Source organism: Tupaia chinensis, unplaced genomic scaffold, assembly GCF_000334495.1.
Source record: "Tupaia chinensis unplaced genomic scaffold, TupChi_1.0 Scaffold000180_1, whole genome shotgun sequence".
NCBI lineage: Eukaryota > Metazoa > Chordata > Mammalia > Scandentia > Tupaiidae > Tupaia > Tupaia belangeri.
The window spans coordinates 1602232-1623117 of NW_006159655.1; the positions used below are offsets into that span (position 1 = coordinate 1602232).

Sequence of the window (20886 nt, forward strand, 5' to 3'; positions counted from 1 at the left end):
AAAATAAATAAATAAATAAATAAATAAATAAATAAAATAAAGTTCAATAAAATATTTCTTTTTAAAAAAAAAAGAAATTAAGACCTCCACAAGAAAATAGTATAGATGCCTTTGTGCCAACAAATTAAACAACTTAGGTGACTTGGACAAATTCTGATAAAAACTCAAATTATCAAAACTTCAAGAAAAAAATTAAAAAATCTGAACAGAACAAAAACAAGTAAAGAAATTGAATTATTAATTTGAAGTTTTCCCACAATGACAAACCATTCCCAAATGGCTTCATGAAAAAAATCTCACCAAATATTTAAAGAGGAAACATGACTAATTATTTCTAAATTTTTAAAAAATAGGGAAGAGAACATTTCCAAATTAATTTAATGATATCAGAATTATCTGATCTCAACCAAACAAAAACATTATATTAAAAGAAAACTACAGACTGGGACCAGCAGTTAGCATAATGACTGTCGCTGGACTCCCATGTAGTTGACCACGGTTCAAGTCCTGGGCCCGGTGGCTTAAAACTCATGCTGGGCGTGTGTGCGTGCATGCCCAAGATCCCAAGAGGACAATGGAGGAGAAGGGATTGCGGTGTGGCCATCCCCCCTGGGGGGTGATTTCTCACTTTCTGTCTCTCTGTCTCTCTCTGTCTGTCTGGCAAGTGTACGTGCCCTATAGCTAAAACCTCTCCAAAAAAAAAGAAAAGAAAAGAAAACTACAAACCAATATCTCTCATGTACATAGAAAAAAATATTCTTCACAAAATACTAGCAAATGGAATCCAGCAACATACAAAGCATATAAAACCAAATGGAGGGGCTGGCAGGTGGTGTGGTGGTTGGGGTGGTCGATTCCTACATGGCTGACGGCAGTTCAAGTCCCAGACCTGGTGACTTGCTTTCTCACTTTCTCTTCCTGTCTCTCTCTCTGGTCAAATTTAATAATAATAATAATGATAATAATAATATAATTAAAGAAACAATTCTTTAAAAAATAAAACCAAACGAATTTATCACAAGAATGCACTTAATATGTCAATTAGAGTAATATACTATTTTAACAGAATAAAGAATAAAAACCACATTATCATCTCAATAAAAGCAGGAAAAACATTTGGCAAAATTCACACTCATTCATGTTAAAAACTATCAACAAAATAAGAATAAAAGGGAATTCCCAGAACCTGGTAAAGTTCATCTATGAAAAATCTGCTGCTAATAGCATACTTAATGGTAAAAACCAAACAAACAAACAAAAAACCGAAGGCTTTCCTCTATTTTTGCCACTTCTGTTTGGTATTGAACTGGAGGCTCTAGTTAAGGTAATTAATAATTTAAAATAAAAGAAGAAGAAAGAAAGAAAAGAAGACGCCTACCTTATAGGACAAATTATATAATCTTGTATATATAGGAAATCCTAAAGAACCCACACATGCATCAAATGCTAATAAATTAGTGTATTCAACTAGGTCATAGGATTCAAAATCAAAACACAAAAATGAATTATATTTCTACATGCTAGCAATGAACAATACAAGAATAAAATTATGATATTTACAAGAGCATCAAAAATAAAATTTTAAGGAATAACTAACAAAGATGTAAAATACTCGCACACTGAAAATTGCAAAGCATTATTACAAGTTAAAAATCTAAATAAATATTTCATGTTCATGAAATAGAAGACTTAACATTGTTAAGATTACACATTTTTTTTCAAAATTGATCTAAAGATTCAACATAATCCTTATCAAAGTCTCAATAGATTTTTTTTCTTTATATAAATTGACAAGGTGATCCTAAAGTTTGTATGGGAACTACATAGGCAAAAACATTTTTGCAAAAAAATCAATTTGAGGACTTGCATTCACAAATTTCAAAACATTTTTTTTCTCTTTTTTGAGAAGTTTTTGCTATAGGGCGTGTGCGTTTGCCAGACAGACAGAGAGAGACAGAGAGACAGAAAGTGAGAAATCAACCCCCAGGGGGGATGGCCACGCCACAATCCCTTCTCCTCCATTCTCCTCTCGGGATCTTGGGCACGCATGCACACGCGCCCGGTGTGAGTTTAAGTCACAGGGTCTGGGACTTGAACCACGGTCGACTACGTGGGAATCCAGTGACATAGCCATTATTGCTGGCCCTATTTCAAAACTTTTTATAAAGCAGTAAGTAAGTAATTAACTACTGTTTTCTAAAACAGTCATTAAGACAGTGCAGTACTGGTGTAAGGATAGGGATATAGGTCAATAGAACAGAATTGATAATTCAGAAATAAACACTTACATTTATGGTCAATTGATTACTTTTTAAAAGATAGAGTCTAGCTATGTCATGATGCTCTTTCCTCAGCCTCCCAAGTAGCTACAGACTTTGATCAATTGAATTTTGATAAAGGTCCCAAAGGATGTAATGAGGTAAGGCAGAGTCTTTTCCACAATTGGTTCTGAGACAATTACATATCATATGTGAAGGATATATTTAGAACTTTAGTCAGCATTACACACAAAAATTAACTCAAAGTGGGCCATAGTTCTAGACATAAGAGCTAAAATGATAGAAGTCTCGGGAACCAGCAGTTAGCGTAATGGCTATGTTGCTGGACTCCCACGTAGTCGACCGCGGTTCGTGTCCCGGACCCGGTGGCTTAAATCTCACGCCGGGCGCGTGTGCGTGCGTGCCCAAGATCCCGAGAGGAGAATGGAGGAGAAGCGATTGCGGCGTGACCATCCCCTCTGGGGGGTGATTTCTCGCTTTCTGTCTCTATGTCTCTCTCTGTCTGTCTGGCGAGCGCACGCGCCCTACAGTGAAAATCTCTCCAAAAAAAAAAAAGAAGTCTCAGAAAAGATAAGAGAAAGTATTTAAGGTGTTGAACTAGCCAGAGTTCTTAGTTATAAGATCAAAAGCATGACTGAAAAAGAAAAGAATTAGTAAATTGAGCTTTATGAAATTTAAAAAGTTCTGGTCTTTAAAATACACTGTTAAGAGAATGAAAAAATAGGCACAAAACGAGAGAAAATATTTGCAAGCATATCTAATAAAAGACTTGCATCCAAAATACTTAAATAACTGACAACTCATAACAACAATACAAAAAGTTAATTTAAAAAATGAGCAAAAGATTTGAATGGTATTTCACCAAAGAAGATATACAGATGGCTACTAAGCACATAAAAAGATGGTCAACATCGTTAGTCAAAATTGTGACACCTCTTTATACACCCACTATAATGGTTGTAATAAATTAAACAGGAAATAACAAATGTCAGAAATATATAGGTAAACTCAAATCCTCAGGACCAGCAGATGGCATAATGGTTATGTTGCTGGACTACCATATAGTTGACCGCGGTCCCAGACTCAGAGGCTTAAAACTCACATCGGATGCATGTGCTTATGTGCCCAAATCCCAAGAGGAGAATGGAGAAGGGATTGCAGCATGGCCACCCCCTCTTGGGGCTTGGGGGTATGATTTTTAGCTTTCAGTCTCTTTTTTTCTCTTCAGTGAGTGCACATGCCTTATAGCAAAAATCTCTCTCTCTAAAACAAAACATAAAGTCAAATTGTCATACATTGTACAAATGTAAATGGCACAGACTCTTTGGAAACAGTTGGGAAAGCTTTTTATAAATTTAAATATAAACTTACCATACAACCCAGATGATTTTTTTAAAAAAGAGTTTTCTTAACTTTATTTTCTTAACTTTATTTATTTATTTTAATTTGACCAGAGAGGTAGAAAGTGAAATAAGAGAGAGAGAGGGAAAGTGAGAAAGCAAGCCACCAGGCCCGGGACTTGAACTGCAGTCAGCCATGTGGGAGTCCAGTGCCCTTATCCACCATGTCACCTGCTCACCATCTCTCCCCAGTTGATTTTTTACTATAGGAGCATGTCCTTGCCAGGAAGACAGAGAGAGACAGAGAGACAGAAAACGAGAAATCACCCGCCCCTGGGGGATGGCCACATCTCAATCCCTTCTCCATTCTCCTCTAGGGATCTTGAGCACGCACGCACATATGCCTGGCATAAATTTTTAGCCACCAGGTCCAGGACTCAAACCACAGTAGACTACGTGAGAGTCCAGTGACAAAGCCATTATATCAACTGCTGGTCCCTATTTATGATATTTTTAAATAATTATTTTATTTAATTTTATTTATTCATTCATTTCTTTTAATTTGACCAGAGAGACACACACACAGAGCGAGGGGGGTGGGGTGGGGAGAGTGAGAAAGCAAGTCAGGACTAGAACTGTGGTCAGTTATGTGAGAGTGTCCAGCACCTTCACCACTACAGCACCTGCTGGTCCCTTTAATTTTATTTATTATCATTATTCTTCAGTTTGACCAGAGAGACAGACAGAAAGGGGACCACCAGGTCTGGGACTTGAACCATGGTCAAGTCCATAACACCATGTGGGAGTCCAGTGCCTCAACCACCACACCACCTACTGGCCCTTGTTTTTGTTTGTTTGTTTTACCTTATACGTATCACTTTTATTGCTTTCCATTTCACTCACTTGGCCATTGAAATATCTCTTTTAATTTTTTTAAAGTGACTTAAATACAAGCACAATCAGATATTTTTCTTCCATTTATGGCTTTATTTTTTCTGATTTAAATGTCCAATGGTGGAGTCAGCAGGTAGTGTAGGGGTTATGTGGCATGGCCGACCATGGTACAAGTCACAGACTAGGTGGCTTGAAAATCATGCCCTGTACATGAGTGTATGTACCCAAGATCCCAAGAGGAAAATGAAGGAAAATGGATTGTGGCGTGGCCATAGCCCCTTGGAGGTGATTTCTCACTTTCTCTCTTACTGTCTCCATCTCTCTCTTTCCAGCAAGCACACACACCCTATGGCAGAAACGACTAAAACAAAACGAAACAAACAAACAAACAAAACTCCAATGGCAAGTAACATTTTAGTCTTTTTAGGAACTTTCCACAGCTAATACGTATAGCCATGATCAAAAGGCAAATACTATGGGTTCCTGAACTACTTATCAACATGAACATAGAATAGTCGTATGTTCTAGAAGAACAGATCAGTAAGACAAGAGATTTAAATCTCTTATGGTTCTTATATATACATAGCCTTCAGTTTTTATCCATTTCTGACTATTTCAGAAATTAATAGCCAGACTAAATTATGGCCTATTTTATTCTATTTATTTTTTGGAGAGTTTTTTTGCTATAGGACATGTACGCTCACCAGAAAGACAGAAAGAGACAGAGAGACAGAAAGCGAGAAACGCCCCCGAGGGAGGATGGCCATGCCACAATCCCTTTTACTCCATTCTCCTCTTGGGATCTTGGGCATGCATGCACACGCTCCTGGCATGAGTTTAAGCCACCGGGTTGGGGACTCAAACTGTGGTCGACTACATGGGAGTCAGGCAACATAGCCATTATGCCAACTGTTGGTCCCAATTATGGCCTATTTTTAAGCAGTAGTAGAGAGTTTGTTTCATATCTTTATGTTTTCTAGACATTAAGTATACAAGGCACTTGACAACAGTATCAGGAAATTCATTATGAAGTCTAAGGCTGTCTCTTTGAGGACTGAATTGCCCTAAATTTGTTAAAGCTAGTCTTATTAACTTACCTACAAAGTGACCCAGACACCTACCTCCCATTCCGCTTTGGGGATGGTCACTAGGATTGACTAGACATTACATGAATATTGCCTACTGATTTGAGGTACTCCTGCTTTCTCATTTCATCTCAAAGGACTTCTGTAGAAAAGGTCAAGCCTGTTGCAATGGTTCCCTGGGGCTTCCAGAGTCCAGAGATCTCTGTGGGAAGCTCAGTTACACCTCTCTGCCTGGCCAACAGGAAGGTGCTGACTTTGTGGAGGCCAAGGCTCTGTGGGGACAGAGCTAACATTTCGCCTCTGAGCTCAGGAAGGTAATTTCTTTGCCCATCCTCCACTTTTGACTGACTCCTTATATTCCCACTCTAAGAAAGGACATACCTTCCTTCTTGCAGCATGATTCACCTGCCTTGGAAAGATGAATGCCATTCTAGGGGTATTTTGTAACATCTAAATTTGATTTAACCTGCACAAGAGCCTTACAAATAATATTTTCTGGGCCAGAAGGTGGCACAGTGGTAATGCTTCTGGACCTGCCCCCCCACCCCAATCCTCCTCATCCTTGAGTGTGTATGTCTGATTTGGGTTGGCTGAAACTGGGAGTGGATCATGGCATGAAGATTCTATTAGAAATGACCTCCTCCTCAGCCTTCTTTCTCTCTCTCATGAAAGAAATAATGAATAAACTTTTTTAAAAATAATATTTTCAATGTAGAGCCAAGCACAGGAAACAAAGAATGAATAACATCTTTCTGGGCTTCAGACTATGTGTCTGTGAAAGGAGAGACTTAAATTAGATGAACTTTTGGTTCCTTCTTGGCTTTAATATTTCACAGGTCTATGAATCTATAAAGTGCCAGTTATATGAAACCCGTATTACCAGGAGTAAGACTCCTAGTGCTCTCTCCACAAACAAGCCATGCATTTATAGCTGAGAGAGTGGGAGGAGAAGATTGAGACATGGTAAGGACTGCTGTTCTTGGATTTAGGGTTGGACTTGGGGATTCAGAACATAACTCAATTGCATTTTTTGTTGTTGTTGTTACAGGGCACATGTGACTCAAATACCTTTTAAAGAAGTAACTGACTTTTCTGCTTTCATTAGATTTTTCCTCTGACCTTTCACAATATAGAAAATAATGTGACTCATCATTTTGGGGGTACTTAAATACTAGAGGACAAATCCCAGAATATTTTACTGATTTTTGTTACCAATGAACTAGGGTGCTTTTTCCTTACGTATAATAATTAAAATTTCACTGAGAGAAGAGTCTATATGACTGTTTCCAAAAATATTTTAAAAGTAAGGATACAAAACCTTGATGACATCTCTCCACCTACTTTCTATCACTCTCCATTCCTTCACACTGGCCTCACTGAGGTATGTTATGATAAGACCTTGAAGTAGCTGTTCCTGATGCCCAGTGTACTTTTCCCTCAGCTATTTTATGTCTTTGCTCAGATATCACCTTTTCTTTTTTTCCCCAAAAATTATTTATTTTATTTATTCATTCATTTATTACAGTCTGACCAGAGAGAGAGAGAGAGAGGGAAAGTGAGAAAGCAAGTCACCAGGTCTGGGACTCCAACTATGGTCAGCCACATGGGAATGTGCAGCTCCTTAACCACCACATCACACGCTGGCCCCCAGATATCACCTTTTCAATGAGGCCTGATCATCCTGTTTAAAATTCCAACCTTCAGGCTGACATCATGGCCTGTTATTTAAGGGAGCCAGATCCCATATGGCCAACTCTCTGGTTTCAGTTCCAGACCTAGTGGGTTGAAAACCACACTGAGCACTTGAGCATGCGTGCCCAAAGTCCCAATGGAATGAAGAAATGGAGAAGATAGAAGCATGACTACTCACTGCTTGGGGGTGATTTTACCCCCCCCCCCCCCCCCCCCCCCCCCCGCTCTGTTGAGTGTATGTGCCCTCTGGAAAATTTAAACAAACAAACAAACAAACAAATAAATAAATAAAATTCCAACCTTCATTCCCATCTAGCATACTCTTTTACCCTGCTCTATTTTTATAGCTTCTATAACATTTATTACCATCTAGCGTACTATATAATTGCATTTATTTCAGTATAATGTGTTTAGTATTTATCTCAAGCATCTGCAGAGCTTAGCCCTCACGAGGCACTCAGTAAGTATTTATTAAATGAATGAATAATTGCTTCAACCTTGCTAAGTGTTCCCTGTGAGCCAGACACTACACTAACACCTTACATGATTTATCTCTTTTATACCTCACAACATGAAAGACCATAATTTTCCACAATTTCAGATGAAGAAGAAACTGAGAGATTGACTAGCTTATTCTAAAGTCACGAAGCTAATTAATTGCAAGTAAGCATTGGCCTGTTTAACCTCAAAGACTATCTCCATCCCACTATGTTATAACATAACATGAAAATTGACACCATACATAGAAAATTGACACCAATCCTATATTAACAACTGAGATAAGGACACAAAAATGTCCAGGAGTAGATTCTTTAGTAACAGCTTTTATAACCATAGGGGACCAGCAGGTGGTGTGGTGGGTAAGGTGCTGGACTCCCACATGACTGACTGTGGTTTGAGTCCTGGGCCTGGCGGCTTTCTTTCTCACTTTCCCGCTCACTCTTTCTGTCTCTCTCTAGTGAACATATGTGCCCTAACAAATTAAAAATAGTAATAATTATGATAAATAAAATTAAATAATTAAAAAAAAAAGGAAACCATATTTGGGTGGGAGATGGAACATATTTTCAGGTCTCTCTCAATCTCTGCTGTTTAGTGGTCTCCATTTTTAGCATTGATATCTTTTGTCTGAATTAGAACTAGTCTGAATGTTAGCATGATCCTTGCAAACTCTGATAGTTTTGGAAGAGGTTAACATCTGAGCAGTACTCAAGGGGACTTGGTTAGTGTGACATGAATGTATTTGAGGGTCACAATTTAAAATCAAGGAGCCCTGGAATGCTATGTGGGATTTAGTACTCTCACTTCCAAACTCTTATTATTTAGTGTCTTTCGTGAATCTCCACATCTGGTTCTAAACAGCAAATGAAGGAGCCAGTAAGGGGCCAGATTTGGCATTCATAAACATTCCTCACATTTTCTCTTCTCTTTTTTCAGAATTATTTTATTCAATTTTATTTCTTATTATCTTTTTTTTTTTTTTTTTTTTTAGTTTGACCAGGGTTGGGAGGTAAGAAAGTTAAGCCTCCAGGTCCAGGACCTAAACCACAGTCGGCCATGTGGGAGTCCAGTGCCTCAACCACCAAACCACCTGCCAGCCCTGACCCCTAAGATTTTCTTTCTTAGAATTTGTGTCCTTACATCTCTATTTCTTGGTTTGTTTGTTTGTTTATCTATTTTAGAGAGATTTTTGCTATAGGGCACATGCGCTTGCTGAAGAGACAGACAGAGAGAAATCACCCCCTGGGGGGATGATCATGCTGCAATCCCTTCTCCTCCATTATCCTCTTGGGATTTTGGGCACACACACACACACACACACACACACACACACACACATCTGCAATGAGTTTTAAGTCCCTGGGTCCAGGACTCTAACTGTCGTCGACTACGTGGGAGTCCAGCAATATAACCATTATGACATCTGCTGGTCCCATCTATACCTTGGTTATTTTTGTGCTCTGTGACTTTTCCAAAGAGAGATAAATAAAAGTGAGCATACTGCAAAGCCACACACTGATACTTCAAGAACTAGTAGTATGGGGGTCCAGCAGGTGGCATGGTGGCTAAAGCACTGGACACTCCCACATGGCTGACCAGGGTTCGAGCCCTGAATCTGGTGGCTTGCTTTCTCACTTCCTCTCTCTCTCACTCTCACCCTCTGTCTCTCTCAGGTCAAATTAAAAAAATAAATGAATGAGTAAATAAAATAAATAATTACTTAAAAAAAAGAATAACTAGTAGTATGGAGGAGGGAAGTTGCTGACTGTGTCACTAGGCACCATGGAAAGGGAAAGGCTTTTGGTAGGATGGGAATTCAAATCACTACTCTGTCAATAGAATAATGAAGAAAAGATATTTAATCTCCTTGGTCTCCAATTTTCTCGACCATAAATTGAGGATAATGATGTCTACTTCTCAAGGCTGTTGTAAAGACTCAGTGGAATAGAGGGTGTAATGAATTATATCATATGGGTTCAATTTTAATCTATTTAGAATAAGACAATGAAACATCTACCATTACCATGGTGAACTGAGGGACAGTTCTAAATCCTAATAGCCAAGAATGCTGTTGTGTTTTTCTCAGGTTTTGAAAGTTATTCATTCCTACTTACTAAGTACAACAAACTATTCCTTTTATTATTTCTATCTTAATGTCTGATCCAGCTTATTCATAATAGAAGTTATCCTGCTTCTATAATACCACATTCTCTGTAAATACCTGCCTTATTTTATCCTAAGTCCTTATAATATTAGGAAAAGGGTCCTCAGGTCACATGCTGGACTGTCTAGTATTTATATGCAGATGGTCCTTCCTCCCCTGCCCCTTAATTTGTCAGAGGGCACATATGCTCACTAGTGAGAGAGATAGGAGAGAGGGAGAGGGAGAAAGCACCACTCAGTGCAGCATGGTCATGTTGCAATCTCTTCTCCTCCATTTCTCCATCCTGTCAAGATCTGGGGCACCCATGCACCCATTGGGCCAGGATTTGAACTGCATGCATGGCAATGTAGGACCCAACTCTCTTAACCACTAGGCCACGGGGTTGCCCTTATATGCAGACTTTGAGCAGAGGTCCTGACCTTAGTCGTGTCATGGATTTCTCTGAGGATCCAGTGAAAGTTATAGTCCCTCTCCCCAGAAAAATTATCATGTGTGTAGAATTTCACATATAATTTCAAATCATCCAAGACTCTGTTGAAACTCATTTCATGGACAGAGGTTACAAACCCTTGCCCAAGGGCCAGTGGGTAATATAGTGGTTAAGGCACTGGACTACCACATGACTGACTGCAGTTTGAGTCCTGGACCCAGCAGCTTGAAACTCACTCTGGACGCATGTGTGTGCATGCCCAAAATCCCAAGAGGAGAATGGACAAGAAGGGATTGTGGTGTGGACATCCTCCCTGGGTGGTAATTTCTCATTTTTTCTCTCTCTGTCTCTGTCTCTCCAGTGAGAACATGGGGCCCATAACAAAAATCTCTCTCAAAAACAAACAAACAAAACAAAACAAACAAACAAAAACCCTCGTCCAGTGGTTGTAGTCACAAGAACCATTCCTTCTTTAATCCCTGATAATATTTGTTTATTATTAGTAGTATAAAGTAATACTCTTGTCATTCTGAGAAGTTTTGTACTTTTTTTACTTAAGTTTGTTTTTCTGTTGTTTTGTTTTGTTTCCCTCACTGACCAAGAATAAAGGCATTTAGAACAAGTCTTACAGAATTTATTTTGTAACTCATCCTCTGAACGCAATCAGTAGCCAGTCTGTGGGGCAACCACACTGACACTGAACAAACCATTGTTCTAAGACTCACTAAGGTCATCCAAGTCCTGAGCACATATAAATCCCCATAGTTTCCACATTAACAGGACAACTACTACAAAGCACAGGCTAAAAATAGGCCCAGCCTAGTGCATAGAGGCACTCCCCAAAGGTACATTTCCCACTCCAAGGGTCTTAACAACACTATTCACTCTCCAAAGAGAGATACTATGCTGAGCAGGAAGAAGTCCTTTCATTTTGAACAAGCTAAAATACAACCAAAGGAACTATAAAAACTTGAAAGTGTTTAAAGACTATTATCTGCACCTGTTAGTTCTTACTCTAAAAAAAGAAAGACCAAAATACTCCAGGATTAGGTTGACTTTCTTTGTCTTTTAGGTTGCATTCTACGAAAGAAAAAATTATGGCATTTCCCTCTTTCTTTTTCTAGTTCAACATTTTTCTACCTAGGAGTTGGAGTTGTTCGAACAGAGCAAGCCATTAATAAATACCTACCAACAAATAAATAAATAAATAAATAAATAAATAAATAAATAAATAAATAAATAAATAAATAAATAAATAAATAAATAAATAAATAAATAAATAAATAAATAAATAAATAAATAAATAAATAAATAAATAAATAAATAAATAAATAAATAAATAAATAAATAAATAAATAAATAAATAAATAAATAAATAAATAAATAAATAAAATACCTACCAAAATACATAAGAATATACATATCAGGAAGGAGTGAGATGTGAAGCTAAACATGGAAAAATATTTACAGTTCCATTCCCAACAGAAAATTTATCATTTAAGGTAGCTAATCTTTGTAGCTAAAATAGCTAAGTCTTCCAAAGATCATACAGAACAAATTTTTTTTCTAAGTAAAATATGATCAAGGGTTCAATTACTGTTTGATGTAATGTAGCATCTTGTGAATAAATATCAATATTACACATGTGGTTTAAAAGGACTTGTATAAAAATAAAATCATTTAAACACAAAATTTTAAAATCCAAATTCATACAACTCTATAGATTTTACAACATTGGGGAAATGAAATAAATATATAGGAGTTATGCTAACAACTGCAATGGAAATATCCAGCACAGACAGTCCAGGAACACGGATATTTAAATATAATCCTTCTTAAATACCAGACAGCTGCTTTCCTAAATAAGGTTCTTAAACATATCTACGGAATATGTTCAGGTGAACAAAATGATGCTGTCGCACACACATGGCACACACATGGTGAAAATTCCTCCCAACTTGTCTTTAGGAGGCAGTTCACTTGAAGCAATTGCTAAAAGAAATGAATTCACTTCAGTGAATGTGTCCGTATTTGCAGCCAATGCAAGGTCCTTATGAATACTCCATGGCAGAATATGACCTATGAAAGTGAGATTGCAAAATGATCCCGTTTCATTTTAAATGGAATTTCCCAGTGTTGCCATCGTAGATTCCAGGTGAACCTAAGCAGGCTCTGGCTCTGTTACTGAGCATAGCACAAGTTCCCCGGAGATCACGGTCACGGACCAAACAGCCGCCGCAGACCAGGCACTACTCAAACCCAACCAGGATTCAGAAAATCCCTCACTCCCAGTCATGCAGACCATTCTATTATTTCCTCAGTAACTTTCAGATTCTCAGAGATAAATACTTTTTTCAGGTGCCCTAACATATTTTTGTGGACTTAAGTTTAATAAGACTTAAAATTATAACAAAAAAATGTAACCCACACCAGATGCTTTGGAGAAGAGGATTAGAGGCAACAGGTGGCTATTTATTACATAGGTAGGAAAAGTCTATGTATGGAATATTAGCAATTCTTTCTATGAAATATAGATTTTTAATAAAAATCACATGTACCTCAAAAGTGCTTAGCAGTTTTTTTCCTAACAGAGCACATGTACACACATGAGAAGACAGAGAGAAAGGACCTCTCCCCAAGATGGGGCCAAATCATACTGCAATCCCTTTTCTTCCATTTTCCCGTCCCATCAGGATTCTAGGCATGTACACGCATGTACCACTGTGTCAGTGCCAGGGCTAAGATTCGAACCGCAGTTGGCCATGTGGGATGCAGCCTCTTCTGCTCAGCATTTAGCCACTATAGTATGGAGCTGGCCCACGAGGACTTTTTGATCCCAGGAAATATTTCATTTTGAATGAACAAATAGAAATCGCCTTGGATGGAGAAAGCAAATGTCTACTCGAGATCCATGAAATGGAACAAGATACAGAAAAGCCAAGTGCAAAATTAATAGGAACCAACATTTTTCCCAGGGACACTACTGTTTACCATGGTAACCACCTTTGAAAGATTACAGACTCAGTGAGAAATGTTTTTCTCTAATATTAAAGGCTATCACTAAGTATGCTGTTTGAAATTACTCAGTCAAAACAAGTCATCTTACCCTTGACTTTTAGTCACTTGTTGATACAGAGAAGCAACTTCAATGACCAGGACAGATAAAAGGCTCCAGGTAAGGGGCTTTTGATGAAACAGTCCTCATTTACCCTAACTTTATTATTTCTATAGAAACAAGACCCTGGGTTTGTTGTGCAGAACAGACTTGCATCTAAACTCTACTCTTCCTAAAATCCTAAACTCTCTCTTCCCTGCTAGTGTATAGTCTCCTTCATTGCATTGAGTCGATAAATCTAATTTTGTTGGAATACATCTTGTTCCTATTATTCTTACACACACCGATAATGCCATGTTTTGATGATATGCTCCAGTGAAAGAAAATGCCTGCCACTGGAATAACAAGTCAAGATTTAAGTACTGGCTGTCAGATACTGAAAAAATAGAAAATGTTTCTGCTGTAATGTGACCTGTGAATTTTAAATTCTATACTGGCTTCTCATTTAAGCAGAAACATTCTGAGGCCCAGAAAACCTGCTGGAATGTTAAAATGATATTTTCTGGTTCTGCTGCTGTAAAGTAACTCTCCTTTTGGAAATATCATAGATGGCAACCCAAATAAGCCCTGCTAGTGTGATTATGAAACTTTGTGAATCTCAGAGAGGCAATAAAGGAAAATAGGTAGATATAGGTCTCAGGTCTCCGAAAACATGTTCTCTCTGCACAGCCAGTGTAAATATAGGGTGGCGATGTTTAAGAAGAAAGGACAAAGTGACTTGAGAGGGTTATTCAGAACACATGATTCTTCTCTAAGGTGGAAAGAGGAGGCCAGCAAATGGCTTGGTAGTTAAGGGCACTGGACTCCCACATGGCCTACTACAGTTCAAGTCCCAAACGTGGCGGCTTGCTTTCTCACTTTTCTCTCTTTCTCTCTCTGTCCCTCTCTGGTCAAATTCAAATAAATAAATAAAGCTAAATAAAGCAATTAAAAGAGAAAAAAAGGTGGAAAGACTGCTTTTGACCTACCCATGGGAGTAACCATAATCATAGGCTGAGGCTGCTTTCCGACTGACTTCAGATCCAAGGGAGTACTGTGAGGCTGCCAGACTGTAGGCCTGAGAGGCCTGCTGCTGGAAGGATGCCTGACTGATGGCCTCTGATTCCTGGCGGTGTGCGGCGGAGGAGCGGCTGCTGTAGGCTGTAGAGCCATGTGTGTAGATGGCAGAACGCTTCTTCTCCTGCTGGTACTGGCTCATGGAGGTGCGAAGGTCCTTGCTGCGGTAGCTATGATCATAGTGCTCATGAGATTTCTGATAAAAAGGCAAAGACATCATGTCTTTGAGAAGCAGGCAACCTACAAGAAAAGAATAATTTTTGAGTGAATCGGTAAGGAACAAATTCAATAGAATAAGTCATTTAAATCATTGTGAGGAAAGACATTTATGGGACACAGAAATGGATTCTTATCTGTTGATGATAATGTGTATAATATCCTCAACTGGACTGGTGTGAAGTATATTCATGTTGGGAAAATTCACTTTACAGGCTAAGTGATGTATAGTTACTGAATGTATAAAATAAATTAAAATAAAATATATTTTTAAAAAAATAAGTTGATACTTCTTTTCCAAAGAGTAAATGGGAAAGGATGTGAAGTTTAGCTTAGCTAGTAATTCAACAAACCCCCTGCTTCATAGCCTAGATGTCTCCCTTCCTGTCATTGTGCCTTTTTTTTTTCTTTATATCTAGGAGGTCTTTACAGAATTTTCCCAGCATGGCTATTTTGCTTTTTCTTCAGGCCTTTCATAAAACACATTTCTAATTCTCTGGTATTTCATTCTGATCGAGGCTTCATCTGGTAGAATATATAATGATTGAGAGTAATGTGGGTTTCGTTCAGCAAATAATTAATCAGCATCTATTATGATTTTGGAATTATTCCAGTACAGGAAATACAGTGAACAGTGCAAATAAAATCCCTACTGACTTTATATAGAACATAATAATCTACTGCCAGAGGTAGGCCATAGAGGGCCAGCCAGTAGCTTGATGGTTAAGGCGCTGGATCCCACATGGCCAACTGCACAGTTTGAGCCTTGGACCCTGTGGGTTGAAAAACACACTAGGCATATGTGCATGCATGCCCTAAATCCTATGAGAACAGTCGAGGAGAAGGGATTATGGTGTGGACATTCCTTCTGATGGGTGCTTTCTTGTTTTTCCTCTCTCTTAATCTCTCTCTGGTGAGCACATGCACCATGTAGCAAAAATTAAAGAGAGTGAGACAGACAATAGAGAAAACAGATAAGTAAAGTATGAGATGTATTACAATGTGCAAAGTGCCATGGAGAAAAATAAAGCTGGAAAGTGCTAGGGGGCATAATTCTAAAGAGCTTAATTGGGGGGTTTCACTGGAAAGTGACATCTATGCATGAGAATATCTGGGGGAAGAGTGTTTTAGAATGTTCTAGAAGTAAGGTCAGTGCAAAGGCACTGAGGAATGAGCATATCTATTGTGCTCCTAGATAGATAAATTAGCCAGTGAGGCTGCTAGGGTTGGGGAAGTGATTAAGTACAGGAAATGATGTCAGAGAGGTGAGGGGCATGCCTGGGGAGAGAATGAGCAGATGGTTTAGGGTCCTATAGGCTGTAAAGACTTTAGCGTTTACTCAGAAAGGGTTAAAAAGCAATTGGAGGACTGACCTCATAGCACAGTGGCTAAGGGAGCTGGATCCCACATGACCAACCACAGCTCAAATCCTGGCCCTGGTAGCTTGAAAGAAAAGCACACTGGCCATAAGTGCATGTGTGCATGCCTAGAATCCTGACAGGATGGAGAAATGGAGAAAAGGGGATTGTGGCATGGCTGTGCCCTACTGAGGAGTGCTCCTCTCTCTCTCCCTCTCTCTCCCTCTCTCTCTCTCTCTCTCTCTCACTGCCCTCCCTTTCTCTCCAGAGAGTACATGTTTCCCTAACAATAACAACAACAAAAAAGCCATTGGAAGGCTCTGAGTTGAGCATCAATATCTGAAGTGACAGTTGGGAGATCAATTAGAAGGTTGTTATGAACTGAATTGGTCCTCTCCCCCCAAAATTCATATGTTGATGATATGTGATATGAGGTACCCTCAGTACCTGAGAATGTGACTGTGTTTGGAGACAGGTCCCTTAAAGAGGAAATTAAGCTAAAATGAAGTCATTAGAGTGGACCGTAATCCAATATGACTGGTGTCCCTCTAAGAAAAGGAAATTGGGACACAGAGCTGTACATATGACAGAGGAAAAACTTACAAAAACACACAGAGAAGATGTCCATTTACAAGTCAAGGTGAAGACACAGGAAAAGCCAACCCTGACAATACCTTGATCTTGAATTCCCAGCCTTCAAAATTGAAAGGAAATAGACTGCTGGTAAACCGCTCAGGCTGTAGTATTTTGTTACGGTGGCCCTAATGCAAGTACAGAGACCACTGCAATGGTCCAGGCTAAAGATGACAGCAGTAAGCACTGGCAGGTGGGAAGTGGTCAGTTAGTCCTAATAGCATTTCTTGAAAGCTCTGATTTAGGATGTGAAAGAAAAGGAGTGATGTGAGACAACTCCAAGGTTTTTGCCTGAGCGACTGGAAGATTGAAGTTGTTGTTACCTGGGATAAGAAGGAGTAGGAGAAGGCGTCAGTTCAGGATGGAAGACCAGGAGAGTGGTCTGAATGTCTGCATTTGAGATGCTGTTTGACCTCCAAGTGGAGATATTAAGTAGGAAGTTGAATATGTGACTCTTGGGAGCAAGGACAGCTTTGGGATGACAATTTACATTTGGCAGACAACAGTATAAAGGAGGTATTGAAAACCAGGAAAACAAATGAGAACAATTGTAAATGGAAAAGTTCTGGAATTGAACCCTGGAATATGCTAGTATTATCACATAACACACTCTCTCACATCTCAGAAATACTCTAAAAAAGGTACAATTTCAAACCGGAAAAATTATTTGCTCCACTAAAAATAAGAAGGCTTCAGGACCAGCAGTTGGTGTAATGGCTATGTCACTGGACTCCCATGTAGTCAACCACAGTTCGAGTCCTGGACCGGGTGACTTAAACTCACAGTGGGCGCATGTGCATGCATGCCCAAGATCCTGAGAGGAGAATGGAGGAGAAGGGATTGCAGCATGGCCATCCCCCCTGTGGAGGGAGGGGGGTGATTTCTCTCTTTCTGTCTCTCTGTCTCTCTCCATCTTTCTAGTAATTACGCAGGCCCTATAGCAAAAATCTCTCCAAAAATAAATAAATAAATAAATAAGAAGGCTTCTGGGCCAGAACTAGCAGATGGTGTAATGGCTATGTTGCTAGACTCCCATGTAGTGGACCAAGGTTCAAGTCCTGGACCTGGCAGCTTAAAACTCAGGTTGAGCGCATGTATGTGTGTGTGTGTGTATGCCCAAAATTCTGAGAGGAGACTGGAGGAGAAGGCATTGCAGCATTACCATCCCCTCCCAGGGCAGGGGGGTGATTTCTTGCTTTCTCTCTCTCTGTCTCTCCAGTGAGTGTATGAGCCCTATAGCAAAAACTTCTCAAAAAAAAAAAAAAAAAAAAAGGAAAAAAGGAAGGAAGGAAGGAAGTAAGGAAAGAAGAAAAACAAAAGAAGACTTCTGGGTCAGCAGTGCTGAGGCGGGTAAGGTGTTGGACTCCCATTTGTCCAACTGCAGTTTGAGCTCTGGACTCAGTGGCTTGAAAATCACGTCAGGCACATGTGCATGTGTGCCCAAAATCCCAAGAGGAGAATGGAGGATAAGGGATTGGCGCGAGGGCATCTTCCAGGGGGTGATTTCTCACTTTCCCTCTCCTTTCCCTCTCAGAGAGGGAAATGCACATTCACTATGGCAAAAACCTTTAAAATAACACAAAAACAAGAAAGCTATTAGTCTCCCTAATAATACTTAATATTAATTTTTTTTTTTGGAGAGGCTTTCGCTATAGGGCACGTGCACTCACCAGACAGACAGAGAGAGACACAGAGACAGAAAGCGAGAAATCACCCCCCGGGGAGGATGGTCATGCCGCAATCCCTTCTCCTCCATTCTCCTCTAGGGATCTTGGGCATGCACGCACACACGCCTGGCGTTGAGTTTTAAGCCACCGGGTCCGGGACACGAACCACGGTCGACTACGTGGGAGTCCAGCGACACAGCCATTACGCTAACTGCTGGTTCCCAATACTTAATTAAGTGATAAGTGGTGCTGTGAACTTGAGCTAAAAATTCTACTAAAAGTCAAAGATATGTTTTTTAACGTAGGTAAGGGAGCTAACATTGCATTAGCTTTCTTGAGCGATCTGTTCATTAACAAAAGGCCTATCACTGCAAGGACAGTTTTGGATGAAGTAGTAGTTTCATAGAAGTTCCTTCCTCCACTCCAATTTTTTAAATGCTTTTGTGCATGTTCTGAAAGATTATTTTTACATTTTATAAATAAAATTAGTTTGGAAGTAATCAGTGTTTTCCAACTCTTGCTTTTCTTAAAAAAATTCTAAATGAAAATGAATCTTTCTAAACTTGCCATGTTTTCTGTCAAGTTTAAAGCTACTTTTTATTTAAACCGCTTTAAAAGTCAGCATATATCCCCTAGAGAAGAAAATTCAGCAAACTTCACTGTGGAAATATTTATCTTAGTGCTCATGGAAGATATCAGTCTACGTGGCATTTCCTAAGAGGAAAAAAATAGCTTCTAGCAAGCAACTTTGCTTCAACCCTTAAATAGATGACTATTTTCTGTTCTTAAATATACAGAATAGTTATTATACATACTGAACAATTCTTAAGAGGATTTCAATAAAACAAAAGGTTAGGATATATTAATATAGATTTACATTAAGCAGTTACAAATAGATAAGTTTCTGTAATGATATATACTACATTGTAACACAACAAATGTTATTTGAATGACTTCCAAATAAATAATAAAGGAACTTCCTATATATTATGTTATAAGCAAAATTCACTACCAAGATGATTTTAGTTGCTGCTGTTTTCAAAAAATAAATCTTTAAATATCTTGCCCCAATTCAATTTTCCAGTCTCTTTTCCACTAATAGATTTATTTTTAGCAATACTTAATATTCCATGCACAGAGACAGTATATTACAAGTAAACAGGGTTTGACTTTAAGTCAACAGAGCTGGTTGTCACAGCACTGACCTCTAGAACAAAGGTACAACTACCTCCTCTTCATCGAGTATGCAAGGATTCTCCCCAACATATGACAGCTGGGGTTTGTTGGGTGAAAAGATGGTTCTGTTGTCTCTGTTCCCTTAAGACCTAAATTTTATTTCTGAAATTAATTGGGAAATTTAAGAAGAAATTCAAACTCTGTAGTTGTAATCTTGATATGATTGTTTTTGTCCTGGCATTAAATTCTGAAAGCTGGTGAAAACGATCCACAGAAGATGTTAAATTTAGGATCATTATGTGGAAATCTACTTTGCCTTTGAAATATTAACCATATTTAGGTTATAAATATAATGCACTCCTATGTTTGTCCACACTGAATTTTTAGAGCAAAAACCACTGAATTATAAACTAGAACTTCAGAGTTAATTTGCCTCCTTTTGGTCTAATTCGTAAGCAGGGAGTTTACAGGCACATGGAGGAATGAAAACACAGATTTTCTGTCCCTTGTCCATTTCAAATTCTAACCAAACCATTGAACTATACCTTGGAGAGTATTTAACTGTAAGTTAAACACTCTTACAGTTCAATGTGAGACAAATACAAGTAACCGCCTTAGAGTTCTAGGAACTGCAGCTTAATTTTAAAAGAATATAGTGATACAAGAGAATGGCTGTGCCAGCCCAGACCGGCACCCTGCTGTTCTGGTTTCCTTCCCAGGAGCTTCACTTTTCCATTTCTCTGCTATTCTGATATCTCTTTGAGAAAACTGCTGAGCTCAGAGGATAGAAAGAAACTGCATACACATCAGTGCTGCTAAGCACATAAACTCCCAAGTACATTCTTCTGCCTCAATGTCACACTTACCAGTTTCCAAAGGAGTAACAGTAGTGGAAATGTTCTGATGTGGCTGAGAATCTGGTTGAGAGAATGAAAACTCCACCTAGGTTGAATCCAAGAAAAAGTTAAGAGGCAGGGCTAAAGACAGGACCCTGGGGGCCAGTTCAAAAATAATGCATGTGGTCAGGCAGTAGAATGTCAGGGCCACACAGCCAGCCTTTTATGGCCAAGTAGGCAGATAAATATAGCAGCAACTGGGGAGGGTAGTCCCAAACCAGAAGGAGGAGAGAGGCCAGAGCAGGTAGCTGCCTCAGTAATGGAATTACATTAATGCCAGTCAATGGGTCTGGCCTGATTAAAACCAAACACAGGATTTTTATTTGGCTATAAGAGCTATTTTCAATATTGCTTTGTCACTAGATATTTTAAAGTGTAATGGAA

General features: G+C 38.9%; 1 protein-coding gene across 2 annotated transcripts in view; it reads right to left on the reverse strand.

The window, feature by feature from the left end:
* The window catches only part of MYOM1 (myomesin 1), a 176755-nt gene extending 156139 nt beyond the window's left edge, over nt 1-20616 (reverse strand). Inside the window, exons 1-2 of one of the 2 annotated variants that reach the window (XM_006146486.3) lie at nt 20473-20616; nt 14469-14796 (exon numbers count right to left, since the gene is read on the reverse strand). In XM_006146486.3, the coding sequence (XP_006146548.1) occupies nt 14469-14776 (308 nt within the window). In that variant the 5' untranslated portion in view covers nt 14777-14796; nt 20473-20616. The remainder of the gene's footprint in view (nt 1-14468; nt 14797-20472) is intronic. The other variant, XM_006146485.3, reaches the window with a different exon arrangement.
* Between the last annotated feature and the right edge of the window lie 270 nt (nt 20617-20886).